The 16,432-nt window shown below is 37.7% G+C and overlaps 1 protein-coding gene across 1 annotated transcript in view; it reads left to right on the top strand.

Annotated features, from left to right (window-relative positions):
- The window catches only part of CTSD (cathepsin D), a 36,473-nt gene extending 21,291 nt beyond the window's left edge, over positions 1–15,182 (top strand). The window contains exons 4-9 of the mRNA XM_007435296.4: positions 3,643–3,761; positions 5,423–5,622; positions 6,202–6,324; positions 8,225–8,369; positions 11,940–12,038; positions 12,614–15,182. Coding sequence (XP_007435358.1) covers positions 3,643–3,761; positions 5,423–5,622; positions 6,202–6,324; positions 8,225–8,369; positions 11,940–12,038; positions 12,614–12,784 — 857 coding nt within the window. The 3' untranslated portion in view covers positions 12,785–15,182. The remainder of the gene's footprint in view (positions 1–3,642; positions 3,762–5,422; positions 5,623–6,201; positions 6,325–8,224; positions 8,370–11,939; positions 12,039–12,613) is intronic.
- The last annotated feature ends 1,250 nt before the right edge of the window (positions 15,183–16,432 follow it).

The raw sequence follows: 16,432 nt of genomic DNA on the forward strand, positions 1-16,432 counted from the left end.
CAGATAAATAAGTTCTATATATGGGCCATCAAATATTACATGCATATATCTGTTTGCTATATGGATGTGTAGTAGGAGGCCCTGAAGGGCTATAACATAGATGAAATAAACCCATAGAACTAATTCCCTGTTTAATGTACATTAAAAACTATGTAATCCTTTGTAGAAAGGAAATGTACTTTAGGGGGAAATCTGTACGAACTGGCCCTAAAATCATATTTTCTAACATTTTTAGTATTTAATATTCTCAATATTCTAATTTTTTTCACTTTAACTAAGCTGTCTTTAAGGGATAAATAGGAGCACAGTTTTAAACAATATTATTTACCTATTCATTGGCCATGAATATTCATTTTGTAATACTTTAATCTTCTTTGCAGTATCTGTGCTGTTTCCAATTTTATTCTTACTTCCTGACATCATATGATAATGTGAACTTACATATATAGCTGCCCTCTGCAGCTGCCACATGATTTTGGGAAAAGACACAGCTGCTTTCAAGTGTTGCAGTCAGGTGCTACAGTATGTCTACACCATCCACACACACACCCCTCACACACACCTGTGTGCAGCTTTTTCCAACTGAATCCACAACATTGCACATTTTCCAACTGAATCCACAACATTGCACAACCCTGTGTGCAACTAAGTGGCCAGATATGCCTATTTCAGTTAAGAAATAGAAACTGCTGTAAGGTAAATTTAAAACTTGCACATACCATCTAATTTTAAATTTTAAATAAATTAGGCTGGATAGTATTAGATTCCTGCACTGGGCAAGGGGATGGAATAAATTATCTTCCTGATCCCTTCTAACGTACATAATCTATGATTTATAATTTGGCACCATGCTGGCTGAGGATGATGTTTGTGCTGGTACATCTGGAGACTAAGAAAGGCTGACTTAAAGCTTTATACATGTGCTTTTTACTTCATTTTCTAGAGTTTGTACAGCTTTTCAGCAATGTGTGATGTCTGATTTGATTATTCTGTTTTGTTTTTCTCTGAATACTAATAGTCATGGTAAATACAGTGGTACCTCGGTTCATGAACTTAATTCGTTCCGCGACTCTGGTCGCGACCCAAATTGGTCGCGACCCAAATCAAATTTTCCCATAAGGTTCAATGTAAATACGGTTAATCCGTTCCGACCCCTCTGAATTTGGTGGCGACCCGATTTTGGTCGCGTCCCGAATCAAATTTCCCCATAAGGTTCAATGTAATTACGGTTAATCCGTTCTGAACCATATGTATTTTTTTTTTTAAACCGCAAAAATATGAAACAAAATACAGTACGAAGAGAGAGAACGCTAACCTTGCTTGACGCGACTTCTGGCGCGGAGGACAGGGAGGCGGTTATTGCTTGGAGGGAAAGTCCCCCTCCCTACAGGAAGCCATGACCATGTGTCACGGGAGGGAAAATGGCCACGGATCCTGTTCGTCACCCAATCCGGCGTTCGTGAACAGAGGCAAAATTTTGCGAACGGAGCTGTTCGTGACCCGAATTGGTCGTGAACAGAAGCGTTCGTGACCCGAGGTACCACTGTATCTTATGTCTGTTAAGTTAACTGAAGTGTTAAACTAACTATTTCCTAATTCCTGAAATAAACGGAGGACTTTCTGCTTGTGATGAGGTTCTGAAGCATATCTATCCCCACTAGAGATCATAATGAACACATCTTCCAAACTCTTCTGGGCAGCCCCCCCCCAACCCTATTGGATTAAAACGATGGGAGTTACAATACACAAAATGAAGTCAATGCACCTTCTAAATTAACTAGATTATTTAAAAATGTAGGTTAAAGAGAGGTTATCTTTCATATTTGTAGCTTCAGACTTAAGCATTGCAATAAGATTCTATATTCTCTTTTGAAATTTCCAGGCATGATGAATTTGTAATATAACTCTACCTTCATTGCACTGAGCTAAAGATAGCTGAAGACTGTTTGAAGGAAAAGGTTCAATTTGTGATAAGCATAATTCAATAATTTTGATCAGAGATAAATAGGATTAAAAAAGAAGTGTGAATAACATGGGAGGTAAACTGTGTCAAATTATTTCCAGTTCTCTTAAAAAAAATATGAGTTCTATATGCATATTCTACTTTCTCAAATGTTGGAGACTCTTGAAAAAATATCTGCCAGGTTACTTGATTCTCAAACTGCCCTTTTCAAACCCAATTTAGCAGCCAAATTGGATTTCTCCATTTAATTTATTTTATCTTAGCGGAGCTTTAAAAAATAGTCTGTGCTAATGTTTCCAAGTAAAAACCTGTATTCTGGTAGTCATTTGCCCGACTCAAAAGATTTCCTTGATTTCAGTGGACTATATATGAAACTTGTCAGCAGATGATGTCAGCAGATGACACTTGAAAAGGGCAGAGTTATTTCAGGTATAAACTTGTAAATGTTGAATCACACAAGGAGTATAAAGGAGTCTAAAGGCCACCTCTCCTCTGAAGTTGCTTATTTCTATTTTAATTGATCTTTTTTATGTAGGTATGAATAAAGCAGTGCATGAATTGAGTAAAGAATATGGCTCTGATTCATATTTTTAAAGCAAATAATTCTTGTTTTAGTTATTCTCCTTTACTTAGGGTGTGGCAGAACAGGTATAACTATGCAGATTAATAACTGGGGTGGGACATTTTAAAATTATTATAATTTTTTTAACTGTTCCTTAGTTGCTAACATTGCATATAGCTGGAATAAGCATTTTGTATGCCTTTCTCCAGTGTTTTAAAACCATAGTTCAACCTTTCAGAATAAGTTTTAAAAAGTAGATAAAATGAGACATAAAGATATGTGTCTACTTTGGGGTGGTTTTATGATGCAGTTAGGGAAAAAGCATTCATGTCTTTCCTCTGCTTTTTCCCATCACAAGATTGAATCAGTATTCAGAATTGTAGACAGAATTCAAAAAGTGCATCTCTTTGTCAGGTCTTAAATCATGTGAGCCAAAATGCAGCTCTTTCCCTTTGCTTATTTATCACATCTGTCTGTTGAAATGTAGACAGCAAATTGAAAAGCATTAAAAGAACTAAGTACAGGTAGTCCTCGCTTAGTAACAGTAATTGGGATTGGAAATTCTGTCGCTAAGCGACACGGTCATAAAGGGTGACATCACATGACCATGCTGCTTAGCAACGGCACTTCTGGTTGCCGTCGTTAAGCAAATCCAGCGACATCATTAAGTCGCTATTTGCGACATCCTGCTGGCTTCCCCGTTGAAACCAGTAGTGAAGGTCACAAATGGCAATCACGTGACCATGGGATGCTGTAAGGTCATAATTGCGAGCTGGATACCAAGCACCTGAATCATGATCACTTGACCATGGGGGACACTGTGACGGCCACAATTATGAGGGCAGGTCATAAGTGCCACTTGTTCAGTGCCATTTAACTTTGAACAGTCACTGAATGAGTAGTCATTAAATGAGGACTACCTGTGCCACTAATTTGGCTCCTGCATTAACTAAAAGCTTGGGAGAAAAGGATTTTAAATCATCTTACAGTCTCTGTTTTGTCTTCAAAACCTATAATTGAGTCTCCATGATTTTTATTTAGAGCACAGAGTCAATAGAAACGTGTGCATGAATTCCATGCATGTGGTTGTCTTATAGTCCTTACGTTCTTTCTGCAGTGTTGCATCACAAGTATGATTCTTCAAAATCCAGCACATATGTGAAAAATGGTACAGATTTCGCCATCCATTATGGTACTGGAAGCCTTTCAGGATATCTCAGCCAAGATACTGTAACGGTTAGTACATTGACAGCATTTCATTATCTAAGTCATAAAAGGCTCCAACTCTTTTTATTTTTATTTTTATTTTTATTTATTGATCATATTTGTATGGCTGTCAGTCTCACGAGAGAGTGACTCTGGGCGACATACAGCATTCTTTAGCCAAAATACTGAATTAGTTTTACTTCATTGTGGTTCTGAGAAAATATAAAAATATTTGACAGAGTGCTTAAATATCACATGATTGTGTCTCCTTATTTAAAAAGGTAAGTGTTTACTTAAGGGCTTACTTAGCCAGGGGGGGAAAAAAAAAACCCACCCCAAACAAACAAATCATAAGAGGCTATTCAAACCTTTTGGAAAGGAGAAGTTGACATTTTTTCCATTTCCTCAGATCATAAGAAATGAACTTAAACTTCCTTACAGGCTTGGTTTATTTTTCCCTAAATACTGCCACTGTACCTTTAGTCATCTATAATGGAAAAAGCAAGTAAAGGATGAAGACTCATAGCGGGGAAATGTTGGATTAAAAGAACACTGTTCAAGTAAACGCGTAGATCTTTCCTGCGAACCATAGACTGTTTGTCTCATGGCCATAGTACTATGATTCCAAGCTATTTCCTTACTCATAATTTTATTATGTATGTCCGGCTTTTTCATCACTTTAACCATATAACATGGCCATCTTGTTTTACCTCCCTTTGGAAAAGATAGCAGAAATTTTCACTCGATAGATTGAAAGTCCCAGTTCTTAGAATTCAAAAATTTTAAACTTAAGTCTTTAAGAAAGGAGGAACGACAGACTTTAGCAACTAGAAACCTCCTTTTGAAGGACAGAGCTTGATCTTTCCCGTGCTTCCTAGGGAGTTCAACTCTAAGAGTATCGGGAACATCTCTCCAGATCCCCTGAATATTCTGAGGAGCCCCCCATTATGGAATCAAATGGGCAATTTTCAGGTTTCCTCTTGATCCAAGAAAGCCCCACTTGCTCAGGGGGCAAGCCCCCCCGCCCTGGTTGTTGGTTAATGCTTCAGTGTCATTCTGCGCTTCACAGACATGTCTTCAGTCTGCCATGTCGCCCCCCCCCCATACTAACTATTTACTTAATGGAATAAATAAATAGTTAGCTTCTTCTGCCCTGTACATTTCCTTGCTGTTTCCTAATCTATTATATTCCTCATGTTTTTTTTTTCTTTTCTGCATACTCTTTCTTCCTTTACCTTTACTGTATTGGATTTTAATTTTGCCAGAATATGAAGCTCTTTTCATCCATAATCAATAACTTACATAGCAAGTTATTTATCTGTTTGATTCCTTGTGAAAAACCTTATTTCAAACTTTTGTAGTCTTTAATGAAGTAATATGAGCTATATGGTTGGAGAATAATCTGTGGCTTCTAGATTTGGCTGAACTACAGTTCCCAGCAACAGATTTAGTAGCGTAGCCATCCAGTTCACCTACCTTCATTTGAAGGAAGTGGCTAAGTTAGGATGATACAGTCATCCTACACAGAGTGCAAAGCACTAAGCAATCCATTTAGCAATTTCTGGGTATTTGTGTCTTGTCTGCTGTATACCACACAGGGTTCATTGAGAAGTATCAAGTGAATATTGCCATTTCCAGGTGTAGTTTAAGCATGTATTTTGAGTTCTTCCCTTCTGTTTTTTTCATCTTAGATTGGTGACCTGTGTGTCAAGAATCAGATGTTTGGTGAAGCTACCAAGCAGCCTGGCATCACTTTTATTGCTGCAAAGTTTGATGGCATTCTTGGCATGGCGTTCCCCAAGATTTCTGTGGATAAAGTAGCACCTTTCTTTGATAATGTAATGGACCAGAAATTGTTGGAGAAGAACATATTTTCCTTTTATCTAAACAGGTGAGACTCAGACTGGTAGACTGAAATCTTACTGTCTAATTTTATGTCTGCCCGTGCTATATAGCCAGTTTTTAGAGCATAATGGCCAGAGGCCCACCCATTTTCAAAGCAACAGCCTTACTGTCATTAGATATAAATCAAGATATTCCTAGGAGACCATGCCCATTTTAGTTACAGTTTTATACAAGGGGATGGCACTACAAAGATGCAGATTTTGACATTTCTGAAGGCTCTTGAACCGTATCAGGCCAGACACTTAGTTATATAGACAATAACAGATCTATTGCCCAAGCAGATATCTCTTGTCTTTGAAACAAGTTCAGCTGAATTCAGTTTGGACTTACTAGGGAGAGTTAGGATTGCAAAGTTGTTGATATCCATGAAGAAACAGGGAAGGTATATTTGAATTATGTTGTTTTTCTAGGATTCTGTGAAAGTGTCTTAGATCCAGTACCTTTTGGTCTTTATTTCTGCTCTTTATTCTTTATTGTTTCTGTAAATTCTGTCGAGTGGCTCAGAGGCTGCCTGCTTGTTTGTACTGATTTTTTTCTTTCTGCGCTTGTGTATTGTCTCTTCAAGGAATCCAAAAGCAGAAACTGGAGGGGAATTGCTTTTTGGAGGGACAGATTCCCAATATTATACTGGAGACTTCAGTTGGGTGAATGTAACTCGTAAAGCTTATTGGCAGGTCCATATGGATAAGTAAGTTCTCTTTGCTTTGGTTATATGTCTGCAGCTTACTAGCATATGTCTGCAGCTTACTAGCATATAGGTTTAGATAAGTCCAAAATCTATAGCAAAATGTTGCCTTATGGCATATAACATTTAGTAATTTAGATGGCAACTTCTAATAAGGGTGGTTCTGTTCAGACATTACTTGCTGCAGAAGGAGAATTGGGGTGGAAAGGAAGGAAGTAGTATAGTTTTAAATGCTTCCTTCTCCTGAAAGTTGTCTTTGCTGTGGTATAGTAGTGTAACTACCACAGACTTCAGAATATTTTATTGCTGTATATTGTGTTACATGCAGGTTGGAAAGTATGTTAAATAATTCTTGTTTTTATCTTCTTTCTTGCCCCCACTCCCACCCCTGTACTATTAGAAAGAAGAAATGGGGAGAAATATTTTGATAACTTGGTGTGTTGATTTGTCTGATTTGTCTGAATGCCAAGCTTCTAGGAATTCCCTAGTATTTCTAGATTTGGTTTGGAGCAAAGTCCTGAGATGAGTCCTGATAATGGTGACTAATAGCAGAGACAAATGCAGTGTCTAGAAGCTATAGCACTCCCACACATACAACCATGGTATGTAGACAACACCGTCATAATAAAAAAGGAACAACTAGAGGGGACACATGAGAAATCAACAACATCTTCAAAGGAATAACATTCACAAGGGAAGAAGAAAACAACAACATAGTACCCTTCCTAGATATCCTCATCAGGAGAGGAAACGATAGCAAATTAGAAACACAAGTCTATCAAAAAACAACCCATTACCAAAGTAGCAACCAAACCTCCCACAAGAGATGCTGTGTAAGAACATTATCCAGATGAACACAAACACACTGCAGCAACCTGGAATGCCAGAAAAAGGAAACAGACCGCCTATCCAACAAAATGGATACCCACACAACTTTATCAAAAAGTGCCTGACCACTCAACCTACTACAGCACAACTAGCACAAGCTATGAAAAGGATAACAATACCATTGATCAAAAGCATCTCAGAAACAATCAACATACTATTAACAATCACTTGGCATCACTGTAGCACACAGACCAGCTAAAGCTTTCCTAAACATCTTAAGCAAAGCAAAAGACCCAGTAGCCCAAGAAGAAGAAACGAGTCATCTACAACATACAGTGTAAGGACTGTAACAACCACTATGTAGGACAGAAGGCAGAAGGCTAGCAGAGCGCATCCATGAACATCAACTAGCAGTCAGAAGACATGATGAAAACTCCTTAATCTCACAACGCATGGAAAGACTGGGAATTTCAACTGGGAAACTGTTAGCATCTTAGATCAAGCCAAATCCAAAAATTCTAGGGAATTCCTGGAAGCTTGGCATTCAAACAAATCAGCCATCAATAGACATATAGAGAGAAACCTTATTTACACACCATTCAAAAGAGACAATAAAAAAGCTAAGAAGGAAACAAAAGGATCAGAACATATCCTCCCCATCAGCCAACACCTAGATAAGCAGGGATTAATACCAGACAAACAAGCAGAAAACAATACCCTAATTAAGGAACTACCAAGGAGAAAACCACACCCCCACCAACACTGGCAGGGCAAGCTACTGTATATAAACAGGGAGCAAACCCCACACTTACACTGATGATGTTACCTAGTTGGGTAATGAAATGTCTCCAAGCAAACAACCAAGCTCAGAGAGCACCAAGGACTCCACAGTCCAACCCTGAGCTACATATATTCTCTTCTATTAAAACATGTACAAAAGCTCGTCCTCTGCATATATAACTTTCTAGTGAATTTCCAATAATTGTATTCAGTGCAACTGTGCATGGATTTGATATTTTGTTCTTGGGTTTTTTTTAAAAAAAAAAAAACGACTGAGATCCATCTTTCCTTACAGGGTTGATGTTGGCAATGGCTTGACTGTGTGCCAGGATGGCTGTGAAGCTATTGTAGACACAGGAACCTCACTTATTACAGGACCAACTGAGGAAATTAAAGAGTTGCAGAAAGCCATTGGAGCTAAGCCAATCATTAAAGGACAGGTAAATTCAGACAGGAATTGGGGTATTCTGGTGGTTCAGATATTAGACTTACTAGCTTATTTTATTTGTGTGTTTATTTATTTATTTGATTTTAATCTCACTTCATTCAGACCTGATGCTAAGCATTAGTCCTCATTTAGTCAAGTGTTATTATTTATGCATTGGTTTAAATTTAGGTTGTGTTCAGATACATCTACTGGCTTTGCGTTGCCACCACAAAGGAGATCCAGTTTGGTCTAGTGGTTAAGGTATCAAGTTAGAAACCAGGAGACTGTGAGTTCTAGTCCCACCTTAAGCATGAAGCCAACTGCGTGACCTTGGGATAGTCACACTCTCTCAGCCCAACTCACCTCACAGGGTTGTTGTTGTAGGGAAAATAGGAAGAGGAAGGAGTACTAGGTATGTTCGCCACCTTGAGTTATTTATAAAAATAATAAAGGCAGGATAAAAAAAAAATCTAAAAAGAGAGTTTTCTTTCTAGTTCAAAGTTATGTTATCTTGAATAATTTATTTGACAGTTTTGTAATTTGCATCCCATGCCAAAATGTACGCATAGAGTCCAGGCCATAACAACTTCTTCCCTATGCCTCTAATATGATAGGAAGAAACTAAACTAATGCAGTTCTTTCCATCACAGTTCTCTAGTTCATGACATAATACCTGCCGGGTGTTTCTGTTCTGCATGGTAGTTGAAGGCATGGAAATAGTTTTCTGTAACCTGTTAAATCCCTCAGTTGTTTTCTGAATAATAAAGCTTCTTCACTGAGCTGTCAGTTACTCTTCAAGTAGAAATCATAAATACTGAATAAACATCTTCAGATTCAGTGGAACCATCAACCTTCAATTCCTCACAATGGCAGCAAGAAAGGCAAAATCCATTTTAGGAATTAAGAAAAGAACAGAAAATAAAACCACTAATATAATGTGTCCATACAAATTGTAAGTTACATTTTGAATATTGGGAATAGTTCTGATCCACCTTCCTCAAAATGGTTTTCGCAGCTTTAAAAATGTAGCAAAAGGCATTCAAAATAAATCAACTCATGTAACAGGGAGTTCTTTTAGTATAGAAGAAGAAAAAGAACAAGTGTGGTCCTCTGGAACTGCATTTTGTTTAACTAGAGTTGGATTTCCAATGTCTTTAATTTGAGTGGGTCAGTGGGTCCCTTTAATGGCTAAGTTACCTACCTTGACTCTGACAGGTTGACCCTCAAGATGTCTTCTAGCTGGGTAGCAAAGATACCTTCCCATTCCTTAAAAGTATATAGGAGTGCTCTAACCCTTGGCTCTGTACTGCAGTCTCTGCTAGAAAAATTATTCAGGGCTGGCCCTTAGGGTTCAATTGGTCCCATAGGTGCCACCATGTGGCAGAAGGGATGAGCCCCTTGGATGAAAGGTTGGATGTCTCAAACCTTCTTTCCCAGAAACTCCCTTGGGATTCCCTTCTTGCCTTGGTAGCTCCTTGGTAGCTATTGTAGTTACCACTTATTTTATAGAGGAAAGCTTTACCTCCTTTTTAACTTTGGCACATGAGAGAGGTAGGATCTCCATAGCCTATGCAAGAACCCAGGGGAAAAATGATAAAAAAAGAAACTTATTCTGTAATTCCATCTTCTCAGCCTCTAGCATGATTCATGTGACTAGGGAAATCAGTTCTCCCTTCTCTGGAGATCAGTCTCACAAGCAATAAATAAAATTACTTTATTAAAGAAAGGGGAAAAAAAAGAATCTAAAAATTCCTTTTGTTCATTTAAGTAGTCACAGGTAAAACATTTAGTGGCGAAGAAGTTAAAAATATAGAGCTGTTCAAAGGACAGCATCTGAAAAAGATCTCCCATAGAAAAACTATAAAGAACAATAGAAGATTCTTGGCAGGTACAAGATGATAGATCTGCTAATACGGAAGAAACTCTGTATTGAATAAGAGGTGCCAAGCTGCATAAAACACACAATTTACTTGAGCAACTACAGTGAACATAAATATTAGGAACAATATATATCAGAGACAGTAGAGTTAAACATGCAATAAAATAAAGCATAAACTCTTAATTTAAATTTCTGGCTCACCTGTTCTTTAGAAACAAATGAATTTCCTGAAGCAGAAGATTTCTCTTTGCTTCCTCTGGATTTTCCAGATTCTTGAAGCATTACAATCTTTAATCAAGGGCTCGGGAACAATATTACCTTAGCTCCTTTTCCTGCTCATATTCAGTTTCACCACGGACATTAGAAGACAAAAAATGTTTTTTCTTCAGAAGGGAAGGGGTTAGAGAACTCTTGGCTACATGCTAAACTCCATGCCACAGTCAGAAAAATTCTGCTTGAGACAGAATTGTTGATTCCATCTCTGAGAAGTAGCTGTTAATTTTATGAACGCCAGATGGCACCTCAATTATGAGTGATAAGAGTTCATAGATATGCAAGGACTGAATAAATACAAGCGGAAATACATGGGGCTGCCCTTGGAGACCACTTGGAAGCTTCAAGTAGTCCAGAATGCGGTGGCAGTGGCAATGATGAGATGCCTTAGTATGCCTATGTGACCTCACTGTTCTGCAAGCTGCACTGGTTGCTCGTGAGCTTCCAGATGCAACTCAAGGTGCTGGTTATTACCTATAAAGCCCTTCATGGTTTAGGGCTATATTATCTGAGGCACCGCCTATCTCCCATGGTTTCTGCCCATCCAGTAAGACTGGGCAGAGTTGGAGTGCTTTCAGTCAAACAATGCCATCTATCAGGAGCCAGGAAGTGTGCCTTCTCTGTTGCAACCCCTGCACTCTGGAATGATACCCCCTCCCCCCAAGATATCTATGTAGCTGCCACCCTGATGTTCCAGAAGTCTTTAAAAATTTGGCTGTTCTTCCAGGCTCTGGAATAGGGTGTTTGTGGAGCCCTGTCAGTTATGCTTTTTTGTTTGAGAGAGTGTATTTGTCCAGATGCATAGGATCATCTTTCTACTGTTTTCCTTTAATTGTTTCTTATTTTTTGTTAATTCTGGCCAATGAGGTCTAGACTCTGAAAATTGATCTCCAGTGAAAACAAGGTGCATTGAACTAGTATCTGTGAACCTCTAATCTTTTATTTCTTAGGCAGCCTTCCTCAACCTAGTGGCTCCCAAACGAATTGAATTATAACTCCCATCATTCCCAGCAGCATTACCAGTGGGGGTTTCAAATACATCTAGGGATGACCATTTTGGAGAAGGCTGCCCTAACTACTAGAGAGCCAGTTTGGTGTAGTGGTTAAGGCATCAGGCTAGAAACCGGAAGACTGTGATTTCTAGTCCTGCCTAGGCACAAAGCCAGCTGGGTGACCTTGGGCCAGTCACTTTCTCTCAGCCCTAGGAAGGAGGCAATGGCAAACCACTTCTGAAAAACCTTGCCAAGAAAACTGCAGGGACATGTCCAGGCAGTCTCCAAGAATCAGACATGATTGAAGATTTTTTTTAAAAAAAATGTTAACTACCAGCTTCTATCACCTCTCAGGAAAGGGGAGGATTTTTCTCTATTCTTAATAGCCCAGTGTTTGTCCACAGCAGGTTCTTAATCTTTTCTGTTGTTTTGTTTCCAGTACATGCTCCCATGTGATAAGCTGTCTGAGCTTCCCACTGTATCTCTAGTGCTGGGAGGGCAGTCTTATAATCTTACTCCAGATCAGTATGCCTTAAAAGTAAGTTCTGTAACATTTCCGGTGTTCTTCTTTATCTTAACACTTACCAGCTTATCTTAGGCATATTTTCTGTATTTTACACTTAGTGATAGTTCTGTTGGACTTGTATTGAATTACTCATTCACATTTCAGAAGATAGTGGGGGCTTCAGAAAGTACAGTGGACTAATCCCAAGTGTGTTTATACTCTGAGATGGGTCAGGAGTAATGTTGAACAGACATTACATACGAGTTTGCAAAGAGATCTAGAAGAACTTAACTGCATGCTATTTTAGTGTTAGCTGAGAAATCTGTAGTAAGCAATAAGAGAACTTCATGAAGAAAAAAGCATTATTAAAAAAAATCATTCTTTGAAATACAGGAATAAAAATATGACTTTCATAAAAACTCTTCACATACTTACTAAAAATGTTTTGATCACTGATTTTCTGTTACATATATTTTTTTGATTGGATACTATAAAGCTTTAAGTTTCATGTTATATAGATTTTGCCATAGAATTAATCCTTTACAAAGGAATAATGTTACAGAACAAACTATCTTATTCCTTGTTTTACTTTTTCCCCCCCTCTGTAGGTTACTGTTCAAGGAGAAACTCTTTGTCTGAGTGGATTTTCAGGCTTGGATGTCCCACCACCTGGTGGGCCTCTTTGGATTCTTGGTGATGTTTTCATTGGGCCATATTACACAGTATTTGATCGAGATAATGACTCTGTTGGTTTTGCAAAGTGTAGCGGCAAAGTGTAAAAGTAATTAATCACTGCCTTCCACAGTCTCAATACAAATGCACCCCCAAGCACATTGTGCTTTTATATTGTGACTGATTGTATTCAGAACAAAATCAAGAAAATAAAAATGAGAGGAAATGTACATCTTAATTTTTAAATGAGAAAAGTTACTACTGATCTTCCAAAACTTACTTGCCATCATTCTGATAGCATACCATATAAAGGCTCTAATAAAATTACGAATTCTGGGGAGTCCTAGTATTGTATGTACCCTTCAGATTTCTGGTTCTTTGAAGCATGTTCCTTTCATATGTTTTCGAGCATAAGTTGTTTTGTGTAACCAACTTTCTGTTTTCTGCCCACCCTTCCCCAAATGATATATGCTCTTGGATAGTTTCCTAGCTATTCTCCCATCATATATGTATATACGCATATATACCATATATGTATGTACATATGTATGTATATTGCAGTTAATCATTGAAAAGTTCTCAGTTGAGAAGGCACCACTAAAATTGCATTAGATCCTCTATTTGCACTGTTGGATATAAAATATATATACTAGCTATATCTCTGTCATCTTGGAAGTGTGGAATATGACAGAGTGGTTCTGACTTGACACATTTTATAAAACATGGCTATGGTTAGTAGAGAATACTTGGGAAATAGCCATTGTAATGGGGAAGGTAAAGGTATCCTTACGTTAAATGGCCATTTAGCCTAAGATTCCCCTACTCAGGTAGTATGTAGTGTTGTGAATATTTTGCTCTTCAGTTTTCCAAACTTTTTGTACTTCCTAGTTTCTTTTTGAGGTATGAGAACAGAGACCATATGGTGACTTTTCCCAAAAAGTACTTCATGTAAGGATTTATGAGACATTTTGGCTCAAGTTAGTTTTGAAAAAGTTTGTAATCTGTCTTTCTCATTAATATGACATCACAAGTTTTACTTAAGAAAGGTCAAGTCTACCATTGCATTCTGTTGTGAAGAAGAAAAATATTGTAAGCAACTCAGCAAAGCATGTTCAGCTCTGGGGAATTTAGTCTGCAGAATGAAATTCCATGAATAGCTCTATATATCCAAATTCTTTTTTCATAGATTTCTGTATCAATTGTTTCAGAAAAGGAGCAGTTTCTGCACTGGGTTTTGCTTTGAGCCTGACAAGTTGTATGAGCAACTATTGTAGAGCAATGAGACTTGATAGATTACAGAGCTGGAATGTTGTTAATACTAGGTTGTGAAAAAAGAGACTTTAGTTAATCTGAAATGTTTCATAATACTTGAACCCAATCAAAAGGCTATGAGAAACCATGGACAACAGAACAGGAGATTAAGAATAAAGCAGGGTTGTTTCAGGTAAAGCGAATAGCACTTCACTGAAGATGCTATTCTAAATTAGATGAGAAAAGGGTAGAATTCAGGTAGATAAAAGAAATCAGGAATTTGAACATATCTTTATGAATATACTGCATATCCTGTAGAAGTTTTGTAACTTTTCCCAAAAAGTACTTCACGTAAGGATTTATGAGACATTGGAGCTGAATATATTGGAGCTGAATAAATCGGATACAAATAAGCAGTTGTGATAGAAGTGGGTAGAAGGCTCTGCAGAAGATGAGAGATGGGGTGCCCATCAGGATTTCTTCTATTTTGTTAACATCTCATTAGGTTTGTTAACAAGAATATATCATTAAAAATATAATGTGTTTATAAACATGTGGAAGATACAGATATATCTTAGAGAAACAATTCCAATATAGCGTGTTCTGAATAGCTCTAAGCATAATCTAGTTTTCTTTAAGCTCTCTATTGAATGCCTGCTTAAGAAATGATAGACCCAAAGTTGTTAAATAGGCCTACATTTCAAACTTATGAGATGCTGGATTTTGTTTAAAAGGCAAGAACTGTAGAAAGAGGGTCTTAAACATTCGTGCAAGGATGGGATTGAATGAGGCCTCTGTCTTAAAATACATCAGACACTGAAACTCATTAGGGCTGATTAATAGGTTCACAGTGTTGCATATTGGAGCTGATGGCAGCAGTTAATGTTGGATGTGTAGAAGTCTCTCTAGTGCCAACAGCCAAGTCTTGACCATATTGACATGATATTGGACGTTTAAGCCATTATGTCAGGTAAGGGAACGCTGTTGTATAGCAGAGCCCACATTCTCGAGGAGGAGAATAAAGTCCACCACATCTTATTGGCAGTTGTCTTTGTACATCTGAAATGCAGATTGCACTGCTGGATTAGTGGTTCACTGCCATTCCCCTGGTGGCTTGGAGTATTCTCTTGCTTGTTTTCTCTAATTTATGAAATGCTGTTATGCTTGCCTGCTCAAAAGATACAATCTGTTTCATAGCTGCTATCTTCTCAACTAGTAATTGAATAAATTAAAAATAAACAGTTTTCATTGCCACTTCCTATCATGTCATTCTTTAAAAAGTAGTCTGGATAAACTTTAAAGGGAGTCCATGATTCAGTGTGGACATTGACCTGATTCACATATCATACCAAATGATACTGTAGTTGGTTGCTGTTGTTTTATCGTGATGTATGAACCCATTCCTGGGGGGGGGGGGATTTTTGAAACCAAGATTTGTTTTATGAATGTGGCTCATTTTAAGTTTGGCTTGTAAAAATGCATTCAGAATCCTGATTAATATTTCTTTTCCTGGTCTGCCCATTTCTTTTTGGTACTGGCAGAAGCAGTGGTAAAAAATTAGGGATTGACTGAACAAGCCAGTTACTTTGTTTATTACAGACTCCTGACTTTTTCCAACCCTGACTAAATTGTGCAGACTAGTGCAACAATATGAGCTGCAAGACTCCTGGCAGTTCGTATCAGTAAAATAATGTAAACAAAGCGGGATTTAAGAAAACCTTTCTTCCTGTCCAGCTCTGTGAATCACCCCATGCATTCCAGAAACCCTGTATTTGGCCCTTAATCTACACAAGGCTGGTGCGTGCAGTCAGTCAGTCAAATTTGAAGTTTGACCATTTCATTTTCAACTTATATTACAAAAATAGCAGTAACATGGCTTATTGTAAAAAAAATACAGTCTTGATTTTTTTAGGCAAATAACAATAGTTTGAAACTGACACAGTTCCTCTGCAATTGTTCAAAAGTCAAATGACACAAAATTATATGAATATTAGGTGAAAAATTGAACAGGTTCGAGATTTGCTTTATAAGCAAGGGCTTCAATATTTCACCACCGGTGAATATATTTTACTCTTTAGGAAACTCTTATTTGGTATACAGTATTATTAGTTTCTATTGGGGTGAGAAATAAAATGAAATGCAAATTTAAAATGTTTAGGTAACTACTTATGCATAATGGCAGCTACCTCCCTTATATGCACACTTCATTACTAATTATAGCAAGGTATTGTTTCTACTCACTTTTGTAAAAGCTACAGTCTTAACTTAGAAACTAAAACCAAAGCATTAATGCCCACTGGGGCTGTGGGGAGGCAGGATTTCAGAGTTCTGGTCAAGAGCTCTTCTGTTTTGTTCTAGATACCTTTCATAGCCAGCTAGAGACTCAACTTGCTATGGTACTACACCTCTTCTGGAATCGTCTATAAGGCCTACTGTGTTTTCCCAGTCCCTGTTGATCAGGCATTGCCATGCTTCATTATTTATTAACAGAGAGTGTACAAGTG

This window comes from Python bivittatus, unplaced genomic scaffold, assembly GCF_059951505.1.
Source record: "Python bivittatus isolate LINGU-HERP-01145 unplaced genomic scaffold, Pbiv_v1 ctg000480_np1212, whole genome shotgun sequence".
NCBI classification, from domain to species: Eukaryota; Metazoa; Chordata; class Lepidosauria; order Squamata; family Pythonidae; genus Python; species Python bivittatus.